The sequence below is a fragment of the Pristis pectinata genome, chromosome 11 (genome assembly GCF_009764475.1).
Source record: "Pristis pectinata isolate sPriPec2 chromosome 11, sPriPec2.1.pri, whole genome shotgun sequence".
Taxonomy (NCBI): Eukaryota; Metazoa; Chordata; class Chondrichthyes; order Rhinopristiformes; family Pristidae; genus Pristis; species Pristis pectinata.
The window spans coordinates 77,877,349-77,904,597 of NC_067415.1; the positions used below are offsets into that span (position 1 = coordinate 77,877,349).

Genomic DNA, 27,249 nt, shown 5'->3' on the forward strand with positions numbered 1-27,249 from the left:
GTGGCTGACCCAGGCGGAATATAAGGTGTTGTTCCTTGAGCACCTTGGATCCATTATTCATTCTTGGCGTGTGGCCATTGCCAGCATTTATTGATCATCCCTAGTTGCCCTGGAGGATGGCTTCCTTCATGAACTGCTGCAGCCCATGTGTTGGAGGGAATCCCATTGTGTAAAGAATTAGGGAGTTCCAGGATTTTGACCCAGCAACAGTTAAATAACTGCAGTATATTTCCCCAAGACTTGTGGTTGGAGGGGAAATTTGGTGTGATGGTGTTCCCGTGACCTGGCGGTCTGTCTCCTGGCTGAGAGATGTTGGTGGGTTTGCAAGGTGCTGTTGAATAACTCTTGGTGATTTGGAGTCCATTTTGTAGATGGTATTCACTGTGGCAGCTTGAGACATTTGTAGCAAGCATAGATGTTGAAAAGTAATTTCAATACCATAGTATGACTTGCAAGTATCCATAATCTACAATATGTTTGTCCAAAACACCAGAACGAATTGTGTCATCTTATGGCAATTAATCAGAGAATTGATCAATATTCCTCTGTTTCTCCAGGTCTCTATCCACCAAGAGCAAAGCTTGCGATACAGAGGCATGTCTCTCTTCTGAGTGACAATGAGCAGGCTGATATTTTTGAACGTGTGCAGGTAACAATATAAAGCCTCCCTTGAAATGGCCTCACTAAAATTAGAAATCAATGAAAGGAAATTGTGACAAATGTGAATTATAAATTATTCATGGTTATAACAATCAATTTAAGTATTAAAAAGATTGAATGGAAACTTCTAATGTAATCACAGTTTATGACTATAACCTTTATTAATTATGATGGTGTTTGCCCATTTTGGGGGCATTGAGGGCTCAGAAGTAGTTGTTCTTAATCCATACATCCTTCGCACTGATGTCTTGCCTTCCTTCACTGAAGGCTCCAAGCTTTCGCCAGCAGAGATTTAATACTGGGCCCACAGGCCTCGATGTTGGGATTGCTTCAAGTGAGATGACAAAGGTATTAAAGAAAAAGCAAGAAGAACCTGGGTGTTGTCTTATGCCAAAGCTGGAACCCAAAAGGATATGACTTCACTCTTTATTTCTACCCTGACAGATCCTATTCCACAGTTGATCAACTCTAAATTAGAGCTGCCCCTGATGCAGGCTAGGTGCTTGTTCTGGCCTGTGCACTGAGTTAGCAAGAGAGCTTCTCTCTGATGGAGACAACACTGTTGCCGATTGAACACCACTCTCACCAGGGTCCCAGGTTTCTTCTCTACCTCTTTGGCATGTTCAGCCTTTGCTGTCAATTTCCCAGTGGCATTGGTTCATGAGGACAGGTCTAACTGAGCTTTCCAACTCAGAGAGTAGTGGAAGGCTCCCAAAACTGAAGGCAGGGCCACCAGAGAACTATACCTCCTTCTCATTGGTATCAGAAACCACTTGACCTGCAATACAGTGGACACCATTGTGACATTTCAAAGCTTAAGGAGGAATGATTAAGGAATAGCTACAGAGTAACTTTTGATAATCTTAACAACAATATTAAAAAAAGTCCCTGTCTTGACAGAAAATGAAGCCAGCCGATGACCAAGACGAGAACGAACTGGTGATTCTCATCCTGAGGCAGATGTGTGAGACCAAACAGAAGAACCATGCTCACCTTGGAGAGACCCCTACGGTACAACACTTGTCGTTACTCACACTGGAGAAACAAAAGGCTTGTGCCTGTGGTTCTTGGGTTGCTAATTGTGAGCCATGTGATATTCTTCTTATAGAAAACTTTGTCACATCTGTGCAGATTGCAGATACAGTCAAGTAAGGATTTAGTTCCAGAGTCTCGGACTTTATCAATATGACAGTGCCGCAAAGCAATCGACAAGTACAATGAGACTGCTGATAATCAAAGGGCGGGCCCTTCCTTCATGCCTGCCACGCTTCAGAGAGCGAGGGCAACTTCCTGCAATTGGGCCCACATTTTCGGGCAGAATTTCAAATTTATTTGGGTCACCTGCTTCAGTGGATTTGCTGGTATGCTTGCAAATTTGTAAACCTCTGTTTTCTCTCCAAAGCCTTTGCCAAATAACGTGATCCCAGAACACTCCGCAAGCATGGGCAGGTTTAAACTCGACATTCTGAAAAACAAGGCAAAGAAATCATTAACCAGCTCCCTGGAGAATATCTTCTCACGGGTAAGGGGCATGGAATTTTGTTCTGTTTGTGTGATTTTGTTGGCTAGTTTTATAGCCAGTTCTCAGATGGTCAAAATCAAAGTGAAAGAGGAGTTTATTGTCATATGCACAAGTACATGTGTGCACAGATGCAATGAAAAACTTACTTGCAGCAGCATCACAGGTACATAGCATCACATAAGCAGCATTCACAAGAAAAATATAAATTAAACATCAACTATGCACAATCTTTACAAGAAAGAACACAATTGATACAAAAAGAAACAAAGTCCATTTTTGTGCAAAGTGGTCATAGTGTTGCTAAACTGTAGTGATTAGGGTTGTGCCGGTTGGTTCAAGAACCGAATGGTTGAAGGGAAGTAGCTGTTCCTGAACCTGGTGGTGTGGGACTTCAGGCTTCTGTGCCTCCTGCCCAATGGTAGCTGTGAGCAAATGGCATGGCCCAGATGGTGGGGGTCCTTGATGATGGATGTTGCCTTGAGGCAGCGCCTCCTGTAGATACTATCAATGGTGGGGAGGGATGTGCCCATGATGTACTGGGCTGAGTCCCACTACTCTCTGCAGCTTCTTGAGTTCCTGCATATTCGAATTGACATACCAGACCAGCCTGTCAACTTGGGGGACCTGTTTAACGGTTGAAAGCGGGTTGCCTAGAAATCTGAGTGTACCCCATCTGGGTATGCCGGGTGACCTTGTTAGTCATTGCACCCCACTGCATCTTCAGTTATGCCCATGGTCCTGATCCTTAGGGTGGCTGTCCAGGCATTGTACATATTCCGGATCAAAAATATGCCATCTGCTACTTCATTTGGAGGCTGGTTTTGGGGAACCAGGGTTGTGGTTGGTGGTGTGGGAGAGGGGTGTGGACATCAGCAATGGTGCTGGTGGGCGTGTGTGAATGGGACACACACTGTTAGTCGGTGATGGGGGTGGTGTGTAATTAGGACATGGTGTAAACTGGTGGTAGTTCAGGGGGCAGGGTTGGAAATCATGGAATTGGGATATGAGTGGAGTTTCAGATGGTTGTGAGTGGGGTGGGGATAATCAAGAAGTTAGAACCTTGGGCAGGAAAATGGTGATGGGGCAGTCAATGCAACATGGGGAAAGATGAAGGCAAGTTGTGTCCCAATCTGGCAATGTGCTGGGAAGATCACCTTTACTGGGAATGTTCAGTGTTGGGTGTTCAGGGAACAATGTGGTCCAGGTTCCCCTGCAATGTGTCAGGGTCCCATTGGTGATTCACACTTAGAAGTGTCTGATTAAATTTCTAGATGCAAAACAATCTTCTTATGTGAACCACAGACTCAGTCTATGCTTCAGACCTTGGGGACATGACTGGCAAATCCTTTTCTAAGGTTCAAACATTGGAACCAATCATTCATCGTTCCCTTTGGACATTTTTTCTTATTGTCTTTAATCATTCCTTGATTTTGGCTGCTGTTCATGATTTAATGCAGAGAAAAAACTATAAGACAGGATTAGAGTAGATAGCTCTATCTGATGAGCCTATGATGGGTAAACAGTCTGCAATGATTCTGTGATCAACAGCTATTTGGAGGCAGCATCAGGAAGTTTTCCTCCCTCTCTTCATTCAAAGAACTTTTGCTCCAAGTTTTGTCCGTGCATGCCTCCTCATTCTTTGAAGGATGTTAGCATCTCTGAGAGAGCTGGCCCTTATTGCCCGTCTATCATGGACCTTTCATGGAGTGGAATTCTCCCAGCCATAACACCTCAGACTGAAGCAGTGCCACCTGACCTACTGCTGCCTGGGCCGTCTCCATTTTAACTCCTTTTAACTGTGTCTCCTTCACCCAAACATTTCTGCCACATCCTCACATCTTCCTTTAAATCATGTTCCTTTCCTTCCAATTTGTATTTGTAACTCTGCAATACTATCGTAACCCGCTGCCCATCAGCTTTCCCCCTGAATGCCCTCTGTCTTTGTGCTGTGATTCCTTTAGGCAGTGCCACTCCTAAACCATGTTTTTCTTTGATGCTTTGTGTGCAATTAGAATGAAATCATGTACATATTTGTCAAGAAAATTTTCAGTTCTATCATTCTCATGGAGATACAGAGAGATGCAGCACGGAAACAGGCCCTTCAGCCCACCAAGTCCGTGCCAACCATCAACCATTAGTCCCATTTTATATTCTTCCCACATTCTCATCAAATGCCCCAAGATTCTACCATTCACCTGTACACTAGGGGCAATTTACAGCGGCAAACTAATCTACCAACCAGCACATCTTTGGGATGCAGGAGGAAATCAGAGCAACTGGAGGAAACCCACACAGTGGGTTTCATGCAAGTTCCACACAGCCTTCACCCGAGGTCAGGTTTGAACCCGGGTCTCTGGTAGCTGTGATGCAGCAGCTATACTGGTTGCATTACTGTGCTGCCCTGCAGTGCCTTCAGTGATTAAGGTTGTGCCATTGGGAAGTCCTGTCTGCCAGTTTTATTAATATTGCAGTTTGATGTCACACTTCAAAACTCTAAATTGCAAAATCAAAGGAACTAATTTTATTAACAGGATAAAAACTTATAATACATTCATAATCATGTAGTTCTTACTAATAAACTCTGGGTAGACTTGTTCACAGCTGTGTGTATGTGTCTTGATAAAATCCCATCTAAATAAATGCTATTGAGCATAACACATGCAGACGAAATGAAGACAGCTGGAAATGGGATTGCAAGTGAATGATCAGACAATGTAATTGGAATGCATACTTTAAGAAGGGGTGTAAAATTCTGCTGGTGGAGCTCCAGAAATCAGCTGGGTGGCAGTCGGAAACTTGTCAAGAACTTAATGGAGCCCGGGCTGAAATGACCTGAAGGAAGGGTTCATGAGTGGTTGGCAAAGCTAAACTGTAGCATTGTTCTGTGGGCTTGTTGACACATGCATCTTACATCAAAAGATTGGGTCCTGCAGTCAATCAAATGGATTCTTATACATTTCAGAAAAAGACTAGGTCGTTGCCAGCATTCCTTTCAATTTTAAGCTGATTGGGTAAAGCTACAGGGCAATAGAGCTGTAACAATTTTTGATTGGATATCACATAAAAGATCCATCACAGTCTTCAAGCCACATTAATAATGAAGAAGGCAGCTTAGTGCCATTTCAAAGAACAGTTAAGAGTCACCCACTTGGTTGTGTGACGGGAGTCACGTAAAGGCCAGACTGGGCCAAGATGGCAGATATTCTTTGTTGACTTGGACATAAATTGCTGATCACTTGCTTACACTGAGGCTCTCTTCATGACGCCAACTTTCTCACAAAGTCTACAGTAGTTCAAGAAAAATGCTCACGAATACCTTCACAAAGGTAACTGGGATGCCGAAAGCCCAAGAGAAAGCAAAAGGTGCAGGCACCCCTGGTGCCTTTAAGCTTCTTCTATAATGTAAAATTGGTCACCTCTTCCATTTTATTGAATTCTTTTCAGTAGCTGTCCAACTTTTGGGTCATTCTCCAAACCTTGCTGATTTTGATCATCAAGTATTGATATCTTGCTTTGAACACACAGCTTGATGTTGGAATACATAGGGAGGTGCTGAGTGTAATGAAGAAGAACAGAGAGAAGGCATTCAAAGCATGGAGAACCAGTCGGGGCAAGATGCTTTGTTCAGCCTTGCCTTGGTGAAAGGGTGGCCAATTTCTTGTGCGTGATGGCAGGACAGGGAGGGAATCCTTCAATCTATCCTTCCTTATTGTGGACCTTAGAAAACCTCTCACTGTAACGAAGGGTTTTAGAACAATAGGTTTTGGGTACAAAAATTTCATTAAATGTAATTGTATTTTCTGTAGAATTCCTAGTAAAAATACAGACGCTGAAAGAACTTCCCAATATTCAGTATTTCAGTCAAGGGAATATGTTACAAATTAATTGAGATACCAGAGAAGCAAAGGACTGCAGATGCTGGAATCTAGATGAAAAATCAACAAGATGCTGGAGGAACAGGCCAGGCAGCATCTATGGAGAAAAGCAGACGATCAATGTTGTGGGTCAGGATCCTTCTTCAGGACTAAAGATAGGAAAAGGGGAAGCCCAATATATTTGGAGGTGGAGGTGGGGGCAAACAGAGCAGTGATAGGTGGACAAAAGAGGGGAGGCAGGGTGGGCACAAGGTGGTGATAGGCAGGTGCGGGGGAGGAGGGGAGAGCAGATCCACCAGGGAATGGGTCAAAGGTAAGGAGGCAGGTACCTCCATAAAAAAAGGAACAGCACCTCATTTTTTGTCAAGGGACCACACAACCTAACGGCATGAACATCGAATTCTCCCACCTTAAGGGTGGCATGGTAGCGTAGCAGTTAGCGCAACGCTATTATAGCACCAGCGATCAGGGTTTGATTCCCGTCGCTGTCTGTAAGGAGTTTGTACGTTCTCCCCGTGTCTGTGTGGGTTTCCTCCAGGTGCTCCGGTTTCCTCTCTCATTTCAAAGTTGGTTAACATGAGTTTAAAATGGTTGGCATGGACTCGTTGGGCTGGAAGGGCCTGTTTATTTATACAGCACGGTAACCAAACCCCCTACCATGCCTCATCTTTTCTTCCCTTTCCTAGCCTCTCTCTCCCTTTTTTCTCCTTTCCTTTTTTTTCTTTTTTTTCTGGAGGTTCCTGTCTCCATACCTTTGACCCATCCCCCGGTGGATCTGCTCTCCCCTCCTCCCCTGCATTGGCTGATTACTATCTCTTAACTGCATTGACCTATTACAATCTTATGTCCACCCCACCTCCCCTCTTTTGTCCACCTATCACTGCTCTGCTTTTCCCTCCTATATACTGGGCTTCCCCTTTTCCTATCTTCAGTCCTGAAGAAGGGTCCTGACCTGAAACATTGACCATCTGCTTTTCTCCACGGATGCTGCCTGACCTGCTGAGTTCCTCCAGCATCTTGTTGTTTTTTCATTGTGTTACTAATTATTTTTCTACATTGGTTCACAAAATGGACTGAAGCAACAGTGTCAAACACCTCCCATTTTGCTGGGAGCAGAATCAGCAGGCTAACAGCCTGTGATCACCAAGGGAAAAGGCAGAAGAGAGATACAGGAGCGAGGGCACAAACGGGGGAGAGATGAGCATCAGGAAAGCCAAGAGGTGGGACCGAGATAATGAACAGAAGAAGATGGTAGTGGGAAAGATTGGAGAGAAGCAAAGAGAATGCCGTTGAAGATAATGAACAGCAAACCTCTTTTAAGATCTTTATTAGTCACATGTACATCAAAACACACGGTGAAACGCATCTTTTTGCGTAGAGTGTTCTGGGGGCAGCCTGCAACTGTTGCCAGGCTTCCGGTGCCAACATAGCATGCCCACAACTTCCTAACCCATACATCTTTGGAATGTGGGAGGAAACCGGAGCACCCGGAGGAAACCCATGCAGTCACGCGGAGAATGTACAAACTCCTTACAGACAGCAGCCAGAATTGAACCCGGGTCACTGGCGCTGTAATAGCGTTACGCTAACTACTACGTTACCGTGCCTGCGTGTCTGGCTGCATTCAGCATTGAAAACATACCCTGATTAGAGTCATAGAGTTCTACAGCACAGAATCAGGCCCTTTGGTACAACTCGTCATTGCTAGTCAAGATGTCCATCCAAGCTAGTCCCATTTGCCTGCATTTGGCCCATATCCCTCTGAACCTTTCCTAAGCATGTACCTGTCTAAATGTCTTTTAAACAATGTAATTGTACTCGTCTCTACAACTTCTTCTAGCAGCCTTCAGGACCTTTATAAGTCTTTCCCCTCTCACCATAAATCTATGTCCTCTAGTTTTAGACTCTCCTATCCTGGGAAAAAGGCATTGTAAAGGAAAGTTTCCCTCTATTGCATTGAACTGTAGTAGTCATTCCTACTGTGCTGAATGTGAGCATGCACTTTGTACAAAAATCATGCCACATTTCTCTTCTGAGGACACTGCTTCTGTTTCAAGGTTGGTCAGGTATTCTCTGATAGATTAAATAGGAACCTGAGAGGCAACTTTTTCACATAGAGAGTGATATGCATGTAGAACAAGCTGCCAGAGGGAGTGGTTGAGGCAGGTATAAAAGGCATTTGGACAGGTAGATGGATAGGAAGGGTTTAGAGCGATATGGGTGAAACGTGGCCAAAAGCCTGAAAGCACGTACTGTCCAGGCTCATGGACAGCTTCTATCCCACTGTTATAAGACTACTGACTAGTTCCTGAGTACGATAAGATGGACTCAAGACCTCACAATCTACCTCCTTATGACTTTGCACCTTATTGTCTGCCTGTATTGCACTTTCTCTGTAGCTGTTACGCTTTATTCTGCATTCTGTTATTGTTTTACCTTGTATTACCTCAATGTACTGTGTAATGAATTGACCTGTATGCAAGGCAAGTTTTTCACTATACCTCGGTACATGTGACAATAATAAACCAATTCGAATTCAAATGGGACTAGCTAAGATGGGCAACTTGGTTGGCATGGGCGAATTGGGCCGAGGGCCTTGCTTCCGTGCTGTATGACTGTATTACCCGATCAATGGGAACAACCAGTCTCAGCGGGCATTGTATTTGAGCCTTATGAGAAAAGGAGTGAGCTATTCAACCCTGTGAGGACTGTTCTGCTTTTTGATGCTCTCATCAGAGATCATGTCTGACTTATGATCTGATTCCTTCTGTTACTATACCTGCTCTTTGAATCCATTCATTTTCAAGCTTGGATTGTCAGAGAGTCATGGAATTGTTATGACATAGAAGGAGTCCACTTGGCCCATTGAGTTTGTGTCGGCTTCTAGTCGAGCAATCCCATAAGTCCCATTCTCTCACACTTTCCCTTAAGCCCTGCAAGTTAGCCTCCCTCAAGTGTCTATGCAATTCCCTTTTGAAGGGACTGATTGACTAATTTCCACCACCCATCTAGGCAATGAGTTCTAGATCTTATCTACTCTCTAAGTAAAATGACTTTTCCTCACAGCTCCTTTGTATCTTTCACCCAAAATTTCAATCTATGTTTCCTAATCCTTGAACTCATGAGAACAACTTCCTTCCATTTACCCCATTGAAACCAGTCATGACCTTGGACACTTCTACCTGACTTGGAAGTGGAGCCAGACTTGAATTCATTCCCCGGCTCTGTAAGGTGGAGGCCATTGATAACATCCTAATTAGCAGGGGCTGTACACAGCTACCTCTACACAGAATGGCAATGAAAGGTTCAGGCTTTGTTGATCTGAACCCAATTCCACACTATCCAATAGATTGAATGCTCAATAGGGGACCTTCTGGTTCACAACTTAAGAAAGAGATTCAGTCCTAGATGTCTGGAAAGATGTGTTAAACTGGAAATGAGCATGTTGTAGGCAGCGGAATATCCCTATTATATTTTGTGTGCACACTAACATCTAGATTATGGGAAGTAGGTTGTGGGGGGGGGGGGGGCGGGGAAGAAGTGTCATTGTTTCTGTTTTGGGGAGTGGGATGTTAGTTAAAACCCCAAGACTCAGAACAGAGAACAAGATTTTGGGGGTGGTCACAATCAAATCAGGGTAGGCCTTGGTCAGCATCTCAATTGGGGCTGGGGTCCAGGAATGAGGGGAGCAGAATGCTGTCTCATTATGAGACCTGCTTGTGACGAAAAGTCAGCAGTTGTTTGGTGGCAGTGCCATCTGCTGTCTGAGCATCGTATTACATTATTGGTGCTCCATTCTGAGAAATAATGCAACAATTGTCACAGACTTTTGCACAACATCAGTCAAAACTGTGAGATGTTGTTGTTGTGGAGGGTAAATAACTCCAGCGTCACAGGATCAGACCGTAACCCGTTGGTCAGTCTTGGCCTTAAAAGGTATCAACAAATTGACTCCTTTAATCAGAGAAAATTGCTTGTATGTGACATGACAACAGAGTGCTGGGGAACTGATCCTTTTGCCCTGTGTTGGTCTGTAAGGCTAATGATGTGTGGTGAGCTATTTTAGTGTGTACCACCTGCTCCTCTTTGACTCATTGTGCAAATTACTACCCTTAGCCTTCGTGGTAAGGGAGGAGACCCACACGTGGTTATGGGGAGAAGGTGCAAGCTGCACACAGACAGCAGCCAAGGTCAGGATCGAAGCCCGGAGCCGTAAGGGAGCAGCACCAATTGCTGCCTCACCTTTCCACCCTGGCACCAGCCCTTGGAGGAACTCAGGCTGTCCTCATAAAGCAGGGCTCACCAGTCCTGGGTACATAATCCACGCTGTTCGCAGGCCAAAGCACAAGTCGCTACATTTGGTGGAAGTGCCAGTGAAGCATGGTTTAAACACCCCCTCAGTGCTGCACTGTAGTGTCAGCCAGGATTTTGTGCACATGTCACTGGAATGAGACTTGAACCCGTGGTTTTTTGACACAAAGGCAAGAGCGCTAGCAACTGAACCGTGGCTGACAGCAGTGGTGCAAGCGGGCCTCTGCTGCCCCCAGTTATCCTCACAGAAAACCGCAGTTTAGCCTGGAGATGTCCTGAGAATTGTCACCATTGCTGCTGTAACTCTGATGTACTTGCGACAGAAATCCAGAGTGTATGGGGAATCCAAATTTCACTCAGTGTCCAAGGGGACGGGTTGGGCAGGAGCAGTTCACAGGAAATTCCCAGTCAAGTTACTGGCTGGAATTGGCCCAGGAACATTGTGCACTGAAATGGTCCGAGATAGTTTGAGGATATAACCCATAGATTATAATTGGTGTCCGCAGTGCAAACCAGCTTGGCCCCTGCACCAACTGCAATAGTTAACCAACTCCTTGATGATCAACGTCTCACTGAAATAGATGGATGCATTAAAACTAAGACAACATAGATGTTAAGTATGTACTTGTTAGCACACCAAACCTCCACCTCTCAACTAACTCTATATGACTACAAACTGGTCCTTCTGGTATTTTTAACTTAGAAGTAAATTAATGCATTAAATATGCTGTCAGTTTTATTAGTGCAAAGTTTTCATGCAGAATGATTAGTTTTGGAACCAAAAGTTGAACACTAAAAGTGAATAGCAGATCCTCATGTACATGGCACGCTGTGGTAAATTCTGATAGATATGTCTGTGAACATGATTCTTATTCTGACTTGGACAATGCAGGGAATATGGAGAGACATAGAGACAAGGAGTGCTACCATAACATGTGCAACTTGTTTATTCCCCTTTCTTAGCTACGTCACATATATATGTCATACATCTACATTCAATACTTACTTTTTCTGAAAAGGAAGATTCATTCATGCATGTTATTTATTGATTGAGCTAATATACAGGTTTTCTGAGTTGCTTTGGATCTATTCAAAGGAACTTGTGTTGTTGTATACACTTCTGGACTCACTTCCTGACTCTCTTCACACTCTCCACTGAATCAACCTCTGGAATACACTTATGTTCGTACAACTCTTTGACATTCTCTGCATCTCTCACAGATATTAAGTGATTTATATGTTCACTTATTTTATCTCCTATTTTTACAAGACATCTCTTTGTATCACATTCATCAATTGCAATGTCCCTTCCCCAAATGTCAGATTGCTAGTTGGTGCTACCTTACAAACTCTATCATGTTATTTGAATTTTGTCAATTGATCTCTCTCGTCCACCATCTGATGATATGGCGAAGGAAGTGTGTGCTTAATATCATTTTGTTAATTAGAGTTCAAATAGAAATTAATGGAACAGAGGACCATTATTGAAGATAGGATTCTTTTGGTAAGCCATGATTTGAGAAAGTGGATCCCAATTCTTTAATAGTACTGGTTCTAAATATTTCACGTCAGTGCATTTCAAGGAACCCTCTCTGTAAATGTGTTGACTCTTGACAGATAGTATAGCTGTCTACCAGATCCAAGATCTTAATCTAATCCAGGCCAATCAACAAAACTTCTGGCAATTGCCTTCATGGTCACAACACCATTGTTTAGCTTTTTTAAATTTGTCATCTCAATCCTCTTAAAACAAAACACTGTGACCCATTTAACAAACCTTGGTCCACCAATATCTCAAATCATTGTTTCGGTGCATTATCGTGTTTTCACCTGGGTATTTGCCTGATTTGGGGTTTTATACTTTGAGAGGATTTTGTACACTTTGTTGGAACAATGTCTTTTTCTGTCTTTGCCAACTCCAGTGCTGTAACAAGAAAATCATCTTTGATTATTTATAATGTGAAGACCATACTTTCAGGCTTATTATCTGAATTCACACAGGATAATCTTGACAACACATCTGCAATAGCGGATTGTTTCCAACTTCTCTATTCAATCAAATAATGATCAGGAAATAAGAGAACAACCTACCTTTGCATTCTCAACACTGACGTTGTTAGTCTCATCAACTTAAGACCAAGAATTAATAGCAAATAACATTAGTAACATTTGAGATATTTGCATCATGAGCCTTTATTTAAGAAGGGCTGCAAAGAAAAACTTGGGAACTATAGACCAGTAAGGCTAACATCTGTGGTAAGTAAGTTACTGGAGAGGATTCTGAGGGATGATATACATGCATCTGGAAAGACAGGAGTTGATTAAGCGTAATCAGCACCACTTTGGGAGTGGGAAAGCAGGTCTTATGAACTTGATTGAGTTTTTGATGATGTGACCAAGAAGGTCGATGAGGGCAGGGTGGTAGATATGGTGTATGTGAACTCCAATAAGGCCTTTGATAAGGTTGGACATAGTAGACTGCTATGGAAAGTAAGATTGCATGGAATCCATGGAGAGCTGGCTAATTGGATACACAAATGGCTTAATGTTAGGAAGCAGGGGGTAATGGTCAAAGGTTGTATCTCAGACTGGAGGCCCGTGACTAGTGGTGTGCCTCAGGGGTTGGTACTGGGCCCATTGTTGTTTGTCATCTTTAGCAATGATTTGGATGAAAATGGCCAAGGAAAGAGTGCAGAAAAGATTTACAAGGACATTGCCAGGACTTGAGGGATTGAGTTATAGGGAGAAGTTGGACAGTTTTTTCCTTGGAGCGTAGGAGACTGAGATGTGATCTTATAGAGGTGTATAAAGTCATGAGGGGCATAGATAGGGTGAATGCACTCAGTCTTTCTCCCAGGATTGTGGAATCAAGAACTGGAGGGCATAGGTTTAAGGTGAGAGGGGAAAGATTTAACAGGAACTTGAGGGGCAACATTTTTACACTGAGGGTGGTGGGTATGTGGAATGAGCTCCCACAGGAAGTGGTTGAGGCAGGTACAATATCAACTTTTAAAAGACAGTTGGACAGGTACATGGATAGAAAAGAAGGTTATGGGCCAAACATGGCCAAATGCGACTAGTTTAGATGAGCATCTTGATCAGCATGGTTGGGCTGAAGGGCCTGCTTCTGTGCTGTATGACTATATCTTCATGATTCTGTAACCCAAAGGCTTGTCATTGTAATGATGGCAAGTGTCTGCTCAATAGGAACTGATGACACTTTTCCATTCTAAAGAAAATTTTATTAAGTCTTTCTCCATTTGAGCATAGTTTCTTTAACATATGTATGTACATTATACATATGTAATTGTTTTTTATTGCACAACTAACAACAGCTCCTACCCCATGATTCAAAGCCTTGTGTACTTTCAACACGTGTTGTATTGGAGTAAACTAGCAAAGACTTGATCCCCAAACACCAGTTACATAACTCAAACCATTTGCTGTTCTTTGTCACAGTTCTTTTTTTCATCTTTCTTTAGTGACTGAAGTAATGGCATCAGTACTGTTGGGAGATCTGACAAAAATCTACTGCAGGACTGTACCATGCTTAAAAATAACCTAAATTCTGTGAAATGTTCAGATTTCTTTGCCTTTACAATTGCTTCCACTTTTTGCTTAACTGATTGCAAACCCTTTGCATTTATTTTTATCCCAGAAGAAACTACATCTTTCTGTACAAATGCACACTTGCTTCTTTTAAGCTTCATTGCCTCAACACTTGTAATATTTGAAGAGTTTTTTCTCCAGTTCTTCTGGCAATGAGTGCATCATCTTGATTGCATAGTCAGTGATTTATACTTTGTAGTATCTTGTCCATGATAGAGTGAAAGATTTTTAGAGATGATTTTACACCGAGTTAGTTTTGTGTTCGAATACAGACCATTATATGTGTTAATTGTCAAATATTGCTCACTCTTTGTTTCCACTTTCAATTACCACATACAAGTGACAAGTCCAGTTTGGTGAAAGCTTTTCTGACACATAATTGCAGCAGCATTTTGTTTCCAACTTCTGCATTTGACCACATGTTCATCTAGCCCTTTTGAACTTTAACATTCTGCCATTTTGTGGGTGGATGGCCTCTGTTACATTTATAACAGCGAGTTCTTTAGTCACACTCATGTGCTTCAGTTTCTGCTTCAGAACTCCAGACTTTGCTGTTGCTTTGACTATGAATTGCTGTCATATCTGTAGCAAACACAATGAAATTATGTCATATTTCTTATTGCCTTCTCTATAAATACTGCACTTTTGGATGTAAGTGCTGACATTGCAATGTTGAGGCAGGTCCTTCAACATGACCATTTACTCACAGACCTTCTCACCTGACTTCTGATCATCCAGTTCCAGATTTGTTGCTCCCTACATTTTCAGAGGGTTGGCCATTAAAGTGAAACTGCAACTTTTGTACTCTCACTAAATAAAACTCCTGTCTGTAGTGTTGGAAGATCTGCCAACATGCAACAGTTCAGAATCCATTGCAGTTAACAGAATAACTTCCTTGTGCTCCTATATTTTGTGCAGGAACATTCTCACCTTCCACACCAATTTCCACTGTGCTATTTCCTCTAAGAATATTTCCATTAGTTGTCTGTGTGTGCTGAATGGCTCATCCATGCAATGACAATACACCAAGGCTTCCAATGTGGTCTAAGCAGTTATGTTAATCCTTTACTTCACAGTAGGATGCACAATGTTTCTTGCTGCATCAGTGCCTGTTGATTTCACTGGCCACAATGTCGACTCACTACGCTACCCATTCCATCAGCGTGGCTCTCTCATTGCTGAAGCTGTTGGGACTTTCCTTATCCAGGTGTACACACATACCCAGAGTCACCCTGCCAGCTACATCATATCTGCCCTGCTCCTCTCCCTGTGCTGGCCCGTCATGCTCACCCAGGGGCCACTTCAGCCACACTTTTCTTCTTCTCGTGCAGGGTTTGGCAGCAATTCTCTCCTAAGCCCACGTTTGTCAGTACTCACTTAGAGTTGTGAGTTATTGTTACTCACATCGATGTAATCATAAGGAAGGCATGCCGGCGTCTTTACTTTCCTAGAAGGTTGAGGAGGTTCAGCATATCACCAAACATTCTGACAAATTTCTGCTGCTGTACTGTTGAAAGGATCCTGACTGTTTACATCATAGTCTGGTATGGCAATTCAAATGTGCAGGAACGTAAGAAGCTGCAGAGGGTAGTGGACTCAGCCCAATACATCATGGGCACATCCCTCCTCACCATAGGTAGTATCTACATGAGGCATTGCCTCAAGAAGGCAACATCTATCATCAGAGATGCCCACCATCCGGGCCATGCCATCTTCACGCAGCTACCATCGGGCAGGAGGTACAGAAGCCTGAAGTCCCACACCACCAGGTTCAAGAACAGCTGCTTCCCTTCAACCATTCGGTTCTTGAACCAACCTGCACAAACCTAATCACTACCTCAGTATAGCAACACTATGACCACTTTGACCACATTGCACTACAATGGACTTTGTTTTTTTTGTTCTAATTGTGTTCTTTCCTGTAAAAATTGTGTAAAATTTGTGTTTAATTTATATTTTCTGTGTGAATCCTGCTTATCTGACACTATGTGCCTGTGATGCTGCTGCAAGTAAGTTTTTCATTGCACCTGAGCACACATCTACTTGTGCAGATGAGAATAAACTCGACTTTGACTTTGACAATGGTCAGCTCTGCTGCCTGTGCCTCAGACACCGCTGCTGCGATCATCCACACTTTTGGTTCACACCTGAGTTGTCTCATTGGAGTCAAGATCTGGTTTCCTTTGTTGCTTCATCCTTATTGCCAATTTTAATGTATGCGCCTATGCAGACAGTGAATAATATTGGGAATGGAGAGAAGCATGAAGATATATCGAACACTTGCAACATTATTCATCTCTCAAAGTACACTAGGCATGTGCACATACATCATACATGTGCATCATACATTCACTGCAAAATGGCACACTTACATACAGAGATTGCTGGGTATGCAACGGTAATATCAGTTGGCATGTAATACATACTATAACACAGAAGGAGACCATTTGGCCCATTGGTTCTATACTGGATTATTACAGAGTGTCACATCAGCCCCACTCCTCCTCTCCTTAGTTCCATGTAGTTCTGCACATCCATAACTCCTTGTTTGGCTCTTTTACCACTCACTTAGACATGAGGGGCAACTTACAGTGGCCAGTTAACCTACCAGCACATCTTTGGGATGTGGGAGGAAATGGGAGCACCCAGAGGAAACCCACTCAGTCACAGGGAGAACATGCAGACTCCAAACAGAGAGCTCCCGAGGTCCGTATCAAACCTGGATCACCAAAGCTGTGAGGCAGCAGCAAAAACCTGAGCTACTGTACAGCCCAAATGATGCTGCTGCTACAATACTACAGTGTGGAAACATGTTCCCGAAATGGCCTCAGATACAGTAGCAGGCCTTGTGCTGTGGGGTGCATACTTGCTCCACCATAAATTGGAGGGTCTGTCTCCCACTGAACCAAGGTCTTGAATCACTGTGGAGAGTTTCACTACTATCCATCTCCAAGTCCTTCTTTTCTTGGGGAAGACCAGGGAGGATTGGGGTGATGAGGTGAGGTTTGACCCATCATTTTTATAGGTGTCCAACTCCAAAGGCACACCAACTACCTGGAGTTTGTGGTGTCTCTTCTCACTGCCCATCTGTTACTCAAGGCCAAAACAGCCTCAAACCAACCCCCACAACTTGAAGTGGGGTTTCCGTGGAAAACTTCAGCTTGAACAGTTCCTGCTCTTTAACGAGGAGCTACTCCAAATCTAACGAGCGATTTCTGTCTGTTATGGTGCAGAAGGCCAAGTGTTCATCACACTTAAGCGGAGGGAACGTTGCATGTTTTGCACATTGAGAAAAGCACTCTGGCTGGAGGTCCCTGGACAGGAACATTTTAGCCCGTGCTGATATGTGTGGAAGAAGTTCCTGACCAGTGATACCTTTAATAGGATCTTCATACATCCATGGAGCGAGCAGGAGATTTGATTTTAACATGGCGGCCTGCTCCTTGCAGGCCATTGTAAGACCATAAGACATTGGAGCAGAATTAGGCCATCCAGCCCATCAAGTCTGCTCCACCATCCGACCGTGGCTGATTTATTTTTCCCTTTCAACCCCATTCTCCTGCCTTCTCCCCATAACCTTTGACACCCTTACTAATCAAGAACCTATCAACCTCCACTTTAAATATACCCAATGACTTGGCTTCCACAGCCGGCTGTGGCAATGAATTCCACAGGTTGTGTGGAAGAGGGAGGCCTAGGAGAAGGAGCCAGAGAGAAGGCCCACAACAAAGGGAAGGGAAGAACAGACCAGGGGGAAGGAACCAATTGAACGGCACACCTAGGGAACCTCCCTAACCCAGGGGCCTTCCAGGCAGTGATCCTTGGACCCCAACTGCACGTACTTAGGCCCCTAAGGCTGAGAGATCTGAGATCAAGTGTCAACACACATGCCCACAATTAAGTGCGCACATGCAGACCCAAGATTATGTGTACAAATACAGGCCAGAGGTGGAGCGTGCACACAGGCCTGAGACTGGGTGCACAATTGTCAGCCTGCATTAGTTGTGCAGGGGCAGACCCAAGGTTTGCAGTGAAGTCTCCCGAGGCCCAATTAATTTTCCCCAAACTACCGGAGACTCCACATAAAATCAGAGGATGCTGCACTTACTCAGCAGGGCTGGCGGTATCTGTGGAGAGAGAACCATAATTAACATTTCTGAATGCAACCTGTCACCTTGACCCTTGACTCTGTTTCCCATTCCACAGGCGCTGTCTGACCTGTTTCCAATCTTCTCCATTTTTATTTCAGATTTACAGCATCTGCAGGTTTTTTTTTCTGTGTCAAAACCGAAGGTATCGAGGAATAGAGAATTGGACTGCAATGACTCACACCGGGAATAAGACACTTTTTTCAGATTCTCACACCATACTCCTAAATTCTGGGATGGCTCCAGCCTAGACCCTTGCTGAGGGCCGTACTTGGAGTTAGTTTTCAGACAGTGCATATGTACCCAGAATGAGCAGAGAGCCACTGCTGAGCTTCGTGTTTACCTTGGTTGTTGTTCCAGAGGCACTGGTGAGGTCACTTGTTTGCTGTAATTGTGGAAAGGGAAGCAATGTGATTTGGTTCTCATTCTGACTTCCCGTTCTTTTTTAACTTCCCATTCCTATCTTTATTTTGGATGTTTATTGTAACCACCAACAGATCAGATTGCACCCAGCATGTTCAAACCTGGTGACAGAGCATGCTTCACATGACGAGACTGTGGATCACAGAGGTCACTTGCACCAGTGGAGCCCAGTCTTGCCAGGAATCCCCAGCATTATGCTGGCTTATAATCAGAGACCCTATCCAACTGAATGGGTGGTTTCAACCTGCAGAATGGGGAAGACAAGTGATTATTATTTGACTCATTTGGAGTTGATTTCTCAATCCACCCTCAACAATTGCAGAAGAATTAATCTTCCTGGAGAGAGTTCCGCAACCTGAGTTACTGCCCATGTTCTCCTAGGCCTGTTATAGATGTGAGGGCAGAATCCCACTGAGCCTCTGGGTATCCAGTAAACTGTAGTGAGCTGTAGCAGTGACTAGGCAAGCCCCTCAAAACAACCCAACCAGGCCTCTGTAAAACAAATGTAGCTGCTTATAAATGTCCCTGATATTAAGAGATGATGGATGAAATATTTAAAATTTACATTAAAAATGTCTAAAAATGTAAAAATAATAAAGTTAATTAAAAAAATAAACATATTTACAATCCTAAAGTCAAATGATTAAAACAACATCACTTGTCTTCCCATTATGCAGGTGGAGAAACCCCATTCAGTTGAAATGTGTCTCCAATCCTAACTCTGGTCAGACCAGTACTGGTCTGAGGATTCCCAGCAAGGCAGGGTTCCACCACTGAGCCCCACATGGAAATTAGCAGCATCTCTTGCTCAGTTAGTCCCAGAGGTATAACGGTTCTGCACATGTCTGGGACTTAGTTCAGTGTAAATGGCTGAGGGCAAGTGGGAGCCAGCCAATGGGATTTAGCCCCTGAAGATAAAAAAAACTGCAGATGCTGGAAATCTGAAACAAAAGCACTTGGAGTACTGTGTACAGTTTTGGTCTCCCTGTTATAGGAAAGACATGGTTAAACTGGATAGAGTGCAGAAAAGATTTACGAGGATGTTGCCAGGACGAAAAGGCTTGAGTTATAGGGAGAGGTTGGCCAGGTGAGGTCTTTATTCCTTGAAACGTAAGAGAATGAGGGGCAACCTTATAGAAATGTTTAAAATTATGAGAGGTATCAATAAGGTGGATGGTAACAGTCTTTTCCCCAGCATAGGGGAGTCCAAAACTAGGGCGCACAGATTTAGGGTGAGAGGGGAAAGATTTAAACAGGACCTGAGGGGCAACTTTATCACGCAGAGGGTGTTGAGCATACAGAATGAGCTGCCAGGGAAAGTGGTTGAAGCAGCTACAATGGTATTATTTAAGAAGCACTTGGATAGGTACATGGAGGGGCGGGGCTTAGAGGGATACGGGCCGAATGCAGGAAATTGAGACTAGTTGGGTGGGCACTGTGGTCGGCATTGACTGGTTGGGCCAAAGGGCCTGTATACGTGCTGTATTGCTCTGTGACTCTAAAAGCAGAAAATGTTGGAAATACCTCACACTTCAGACACCCAAGGGTCACGTTGCACCTTCTGGACTCAAATCAAATTCCCCAACTTTAGGAAACTCACTCTTTCTTTCTGAATGCTTCAGAACTGGCTATTTCTACCTGCCATCATTTGACTCAGTTTTTCTCTCTTGGTTAGTATAATCTGTCTACTGGGTATATCACACAGTCCCGAATTTACAACACATTTCACAGACAAAGAAGCATAATATGCTTCTAACTGCTACTCTAACTCCTCCCATTAATTCATTTGGTCTTACCCTACCAGAGATATTCCCCTTGTTTTACCCTACCCACCTTCTCCGCTGCTGAAAATTAACTTGTTTTTCTCTCTTTCCCCAAGGGTCCCAAAGCTGAAACATGAACTGTTTCTCTCTCCACAGATGCTGCCTGACCTGCTGAGTGTTTCCAGCATTTTCATGATTTAGCCCAAAGTGCCTTGGAGTAAAGGTTTCCCAGGACCTTCACAGAGCAAACGTGACAGAGACCCAGAGAGGGAAGTTGGGGTTGGGCCCCAGTGATTGCTCAGGGTTGGTACTTTAAAGGAGGTTAGGGTGTCAGCGGCTGAAGGCTGATGGGAAACAGGAATGAGGCCCAGAACTGGAGAGGTGCAAACACCTCAAAGGACTGGAAGAGGTCACAGAGAAAGAGAAGAGCAGGGCCATGAAGGGATGTGAAAACACCATGAAAGCTGAGTTGTTGCTGCCCGGGTATCCAGTGAGTACTTGACTGCTGGGTGAGGGGGAGTCGCTGGGAGGACTGCACAGAATTGTAAGTTGTGACTTTAAATGGCAGGCAAAAAGTAATGTCCAGATGAAGGATTTTGGCCCGGAATGTTGACTGTCCAATTCCTTCCACAGATGCTGCTCAATCCCCTGAGTTCCTCCAGCATCTTGTTTGTTGCTCCAGATTCCGGCATCTGCAGTCTCTTCTGTCAAAAGAAAAACTGCTGCCCCTTGTGGCCAGGATATTGTACAGAATGAATGGAATACATTTACTATTTTGTACCCCAGTCCTGAGATACAATGATGTACCCCAGCATTAACTTTATTTCTCTCAAAACATCAGATAAACATTTACGTGCCAGTAACTTCAAGAATTTAACTTGGTTAGGTGAACAAGTAATGTTAATCAGGACAGTTTATCTGATAGAACTATTCGCCATTGACACTAGTGCAGGTAAAGTTTGACCCAAAACATCGACAATTCCTTTCCTTCCATGGATGCTGCTTGACCCGCTGAATTCTTGCAGCAGATTGTTTCTTTGCTGAAGTAAACAAGTAATTGAGTGCAGCTACTGAGCGAGAAGGGTTTGATTATTTCTTGAAATTCATTGAAAAGGGCATCTCACTGAAGCACGTTACTATCAGTGTACAAACTGACCAGCAGAAAATGGGGAATGGTTACATGGTGGCTGAACAAGCTGGAGACCTGTTCAAACCCTGATATAACAGTGAGGGTTATTTAAACCTAAATTCAATTGACTAAGTAAACCTGGAATTAAACAGCAGGCGTAGTCACCATTAAACCATTGGGTTATTGCCAAAACCCATCCAAGCACTAATGTCAAGGAGGTGGATGTTAGGTGACTTGGCCTGTATGTGACTCTGAAGTCCCCACTCACCTTTACTACGACTTGAATACTAATGACCAAACAGCATGCAGATTAGGAAGAGTAGGCCACTTGGCCCTTCAAGTTATTCTGCCGTTCAATAAGATCATGGTCCATCTAATTGACTCCTCAACTCCACATCACCTCCTACCCCCGGTCACTGTTTACTCCCTGATATCCCAGAGGTGACCTCAGTAGAAGGGTCTTCGAGCTGAAAGGTTATGCATTTCTCTTTCCACAGATGCTGCCTGGCCTACTGAATTTTTCTGGAGTTTTCTCCATTTCAGATTTCCAGCATCTGCGCTTGTTTTAATTTTCATTTTCTGACCTCGGTTCAGTGTTACTTATAGGTTCGTAAAGTTATACAGGCCCTTCGGCCCAACTCGTCCATCCTGACCAAAGTGCCTATCTGTGCTAATCCCATTAGCCTGCATTTGGCTGACGTCTCGGTAAACCCTTCCTATCCACGTAGCTGTCCAAATGTCTTTTAAAGGTTGTGATTGTACCCATCTCAACCACCTCCTCTGGCAGCTCATTCCAGATACCCACACCCTCTGTGAAAATCTTGTCCTTCAGGTCCCCTTTAAATCTTTCCCCTCTCACTTTAAACTTATGCCCTTTAGTTTTAGACTCCCCTGCCCTGGAAAACAGAGTGTGACTATCTACCCTATTTATGCCCCTCATAATTTTATGAACCTCAATAAGGTCACTCCTCAGCCTCCTTCGCTTCAGGGAAAACAGTCCCAGCTGATCCAACCTCTCCTCATCCAGTCCTGGCTACATTCCTGTGACTATTTTCTGTACCTGCTCCATGAGGTTGGAGATCAAAAGCGGAATTGTTATAAATTTAAGTTCCTTCCCATGAAAAAACATTTTTAAAAAAACATTGTCATTTCAGAATACAATTTTTTTCATGTAAAAAATGATCGCACTGGTTAAAGGAGATTAGGAAAAGACCCAATGGTGATGTGAGGAAAACCTCCAAGAGGAGCTCATGTTCGTTTGGAATGCATTGATTGATGAGGCAGATTCAATCATAGCTTTCAAAAGGGGATTGATAAAATATTTCAGGGGGTTGGGGAAAAGGCAGAGGAGTGGGTATAGTTATTTTGCTGTTGCAGAACAGCAGCAGAGACTCAAGAAGGTGAACAGTCTTCTGAGGTGTTGCCTTTCCGGAATTCTGTAACGTTCGCTAGTGAAGAGACTTGAGCTTTAGAAAGTAAGAATGATTGAGTTTTGTTCATGTTTGAGGCCAAATTTTATCTGTGATTCAAAATACTACAGTGTCGCATAGATGGTTGTTGAGTTTATTAGGAGATAGCTATCATTCCCTTTAATGTGGGTGATAGAACAGCATTTGTCCACAGTCATGGAAAATTAAATAGGGCAAATGCTTCCTGGGTATATAATGGCCCTGGATTGGTCTGCTGAAGTCCCACACCACCAGATTCAAGAACAGCTACTTCTGTTCAACCATTCCTGTTCTTCTGTTCGACTGTACTTCTGTTCAATTTCTGTTCAACTAACCGGCACAACCCTAATCTCTATGGTTTAGCAACATTATGACTTTCATCACTTCCCACAAAAATGGGCTTGTTTTTATTTTGTTCTAATTGTGTTCTTTCTTGTAAAAATTGTGCATAATTGATGCTTAATTTATCTTGTGAATGCTGCTTATCTGATGCTCTGTGCCTGTGATGCTGCTGCAAGATTTTCATTGCACCTGTGCACACATGTACTTGTGCATATGGCAATAAATTTGACTTTGACCAGTACTCTACTGTGGGTGAGGCACAAATCAGTGGAGTTGTTCTTTCCTCTGCCATCGCTTATAACTGTGAGGATTTTGGAGGAAGTGAGTTGTTTACTTGACTGGTGCAGGTAGTGGTTGGAACGAGGATTGCTTTGGTGGGTGGGGGGTGGTGGAGGGTGATCGAGGAGATGATGGGAGAGTCAAGGAGGTGATGGGGATGTTATAATGGCTAATGGAGAGGTTAGGCAGAGGATGGAGAGAGTCAGGAAGATGATGGGGATAATGGGTAATTGGGTTATTACTGGCACATGTACTGAGATACAGTGAAAAACTTTGTTTTGCATGCCATCCATCCGGATCAATTCAGAACATAAGTACATTGGGGTAGTACAAAGGGAAAAGCAATAGCAAAATGCAGAATAAAATGTTCCGGTTACAGAGAAAGTGCAGTGCAGGTAGACAATAAGGTACAAGGGCCATGATGAGGTATACTGTGAGGTCAAGGCTTCATCTTTATCGTACAAGAGGTCCATTCATGAGTCTTATAACAGCAGGATAGAAGCTGTCCTTGTGCCTGGTGGTACGTGCTTTCAAGCTTTTGTACCTTCTACCCGATGGCAGTGAAGGGAAATGTTGGGGAGGTTGCACGGATAGAGGGGTCAGAGAGATGATGGTGGGTCGGGGGGCTGCTGGCGAGAGTTAGAGAGGATAATAGGGTGGATTGATTGCTAGTGGCAGATCAGAGAGATAATGGGGGGCTGGAAGAATGATATGGAGAGATAATATGGGGCTGGGGTGAAGGTGTTCAGGAGACCCTCTCCATGTCCAGTGCACACTTGTTAACAGCCCAGCGGCTCCATAAGTTCAGACAACTGTGCCCTAGGGACAATCTTGATGTTGGTGAGCTTTGAGGTAAGACACTCAGTCACAGTTCGTTTCCGCCGTTAAATTAATGGAAGAACAGCTTCTCTGGACACTTAAAGGGAAGGTGGATTTGGGAGAAAGACCGGAAGGTGCAAGGTGATGTTGGGTGGGAGAAGGTTCAGGTGGCCCAGTGGTACAGCTGGGAGTGCTGCTATCTCACAGCTCCAACAACTGGTTCAACCTTCACCTCTGGTGCTGTCTGTGTGGCATTTGCATGTTCTACCTGTGACTACGTGGGCCAGAGGTGCTCCGGTTTCCTCCAACATCTCAAAGTAAACCACCTCTTGCACTACCATGGAGTTATGTCTGATTTTTTATTACACTAATGTCTTGTTTTGCATAGGATTTTTCGTCACTGTCTTGTATAATTTATGTTCTATGTGTTGTCTGAACCTACATGCCTGTGATGCTGCTGCAGGCAAGATTTACCTATACCTCACTGTACTTGTACACATGACAATAAACTCAAATTGACTTGATGTGCAAGTTGGTAGGTTAATTAGCAGGTTGGGCAGACGCAGTAGTGTAGCAGTTAGCGTAACGCTATTACAGCGCCAGCGACCCGAGCTCAATTCCGGCCGCTGTCTGTAAGGAGTTTGTATGTTCTCCCCATGTCTGCGTGGGTTTCCTCCGGGTGCTCCGGTTTCCTCCCACATTCCAAAGATGTACGGGTTAGGAAGTTGTGGGCATGCTATGTTGGCGCCGGAAGCGTGGCGACACTTGCGGGCTGCCCCCCCAGAACACTGTACACAAAAGATGCATTTCACTGTGTGTTTCGATGTACATGTGACTAATAAAGACATCTAAAAGAATTTAATTGTCAACTATAAATTGTCCCTAGGTGAGAGGTAGAATCTGAAGAAAGTTGATTAGAGTGTAGGGAGAATAAAATGGGATTAGTATAACAGGGAGGTGGACCTGGTGTGCTAAAAGGCCTGTTTCTGTGCTGTCTCTCTCTCTCTGGTTGGGCTGAATGGCCTGTTCACGTGTGTATACCTGTGCATAAATTAATGTGTTAAAATTACATTGTACCTTGGACCCAACCTTTGAGCTATTTGCTTTAGTAACTGAGCAAACATTATTTAATGCTTTGATTAACTTTAACAGGGGCTTGCATACTTGTAGCTCCTTTGACACAGTAAAACCTGCCAGAAGCGTTAGCTGTGTTGCATTTGTTGCAGTGAGGGAGGAATTTGATTAAGCACACTGTATCGGTCGTTCTCATTAGTGAGGGAATGAGGTAGAATAATTGGGGAATTCTCCTTGCATGAAAGAGCTGCTTTTTGCTTTGCTACCCTGAATCATCTAAAACAATTGATTTATTGTAATCAATTCCTCACAGCCCAAATTAGCCACTCATTTTAACAACATTCCTTACTTCCTCTTACTCTAAGTTAAGAAGTCGGGAAGTTAAAAATTGACAGCACCGTAGCATCATGAGTGAGGTTGTCATTTCTCAACCCTCCCTAGCTAATCATTTCTTACTGGGCAAAGTTTCTGACTGTTTACATCTGTTGTGATTTGTTTATTGCGTTGTTTTTGATTAAAATGTAACCGTATCTCTTGCTCAGTGGTGGATAAGCTACTCAGTGCTCTTGCTACAGTGTGTGTGGGAGCTACATTTTCATCACATGACCCTGCATTCCATTCTCCCTCCGTCCGATAATGGTCCCACAGGAAAAAAATAGCAATCATGGCAATTATTGCAACAGTGTCAAAATTATTTAAGATTAGCTCTCAATAAATGGTAAACCTTTGAGTGTTTTTCTTCCTGCCATTGACTTGAGTGACCTTGCAATCAGTTCCTTCCTTTCACATTTTGCACATTTTGAAATAACCTTACTGGTTATTGTTGTTACCCTGTACTACCTCAATGCACTGCGTAGTGAATTGATCTGTACGAACGGTATGCAAGACAAGTTTTTCACTATACCTCGGTATGTGACAATAATAAACCAATACCAATACCAATGTTCATCTGGATATTCCCCTGGCTTTCGATGACAGCCTTGGCAAACGACAGAGTACTGCTGCTGATTGGCAAAGGGTTGTAAACTTGCTGCCAGCCGGGAATCTGCAAGGCGTCTGGTTCTTTCCGGATAACGTCCTCACGATTCTGCAACATTCTTATCGGTCTCCAAAGCTGCGCAGTGCAGGGCTAATCAAGGGAGCCGCAGAAGAGCCCTGCTTATCTAAGTTATATGCTTCAACCTTGTTTTATGTGTGTCAAAGAAAGGAAGTTCAGGAATGGTTTTGGTGAGCATTGAGTCGGTGATTAGAATGGGGACTATAAAAGATAAGGGGCAGAACCAAGTAAAGATAAAACATGGGCTTTTGGGCCCTGAACCCAGGTGTACAGTGTAGGATGTTCATGTTGGGACTTTTTCTGATGCAGTGCTATGTTGTAGACAATCCAGACAGGTGCTGTCTGCTTCCATTGACGCTTACTTCCAACAAGACCCTCTGTCCAATGGATTTCTTCCTGTGGGAAGCCAACACAAGAGCAAACTCACTAATTCCCAGTCTTGACAGATCGGCAGCTGTCTCCTGCTCCAGTGCTGCTTCCACAATTGCTGAAACCCCTCCCCACTTACAGTTGTCCCATGGTGATGTGAAGGTTCAGACAACAGCTGGTGTACATCACTCTTTGAGAAGAACTTGCTCGTCCTGGAACCAGATCATTTACCAAGCTGCCAAATGCACTCCAATCGTCGTTGCAACCTGTGTTCCCCCTTGCGTCCGGTCCCGCTGACCCTTCACCCCTTTCTATGCTCACAGTTGTGCAATACATAATTTTCAACTTCCCACACTTCTTTTCAAATCTCTCCATGAAGCCTTGATATCCCAATCAACCCCTTTGTGGCCCTTGCACTTTT

The 27,249-nt window shown here is 43.8% G+C and overlaps 1 protein-coding gene across 3 annotated transcripts in view; it reads left to right on the forward strand.

Annotated features, from left to right (window-relative positions):
- Window positions 1-27,249, forward strand: part of tbc1d4 (TBC1 domain family, member 4) — a 259,728-nt gene that overhangs the window by 166,819 nt on the left and 65,660 nt on the right. For all 3 annotated transcript variants that reach the window (XM_052025561.1, XM_052025562.1, XM_052025559.1), the window contains 3 exons: window positions 558-649; window positions 1,561-1,671; window positions 2,063-2,182. In XM_052025561.1, the coding sequence (XP_051881521.1) occupies window positions 558-649; window positions 1,561-1,671; window positions 2,063-2,182 (323 nt within the window). The remainder of the gene's footprint in view (window positions 1-557; window positions 650-1,560; window positions 1,672-2,062; window positions 2,183-27,249) is intronic.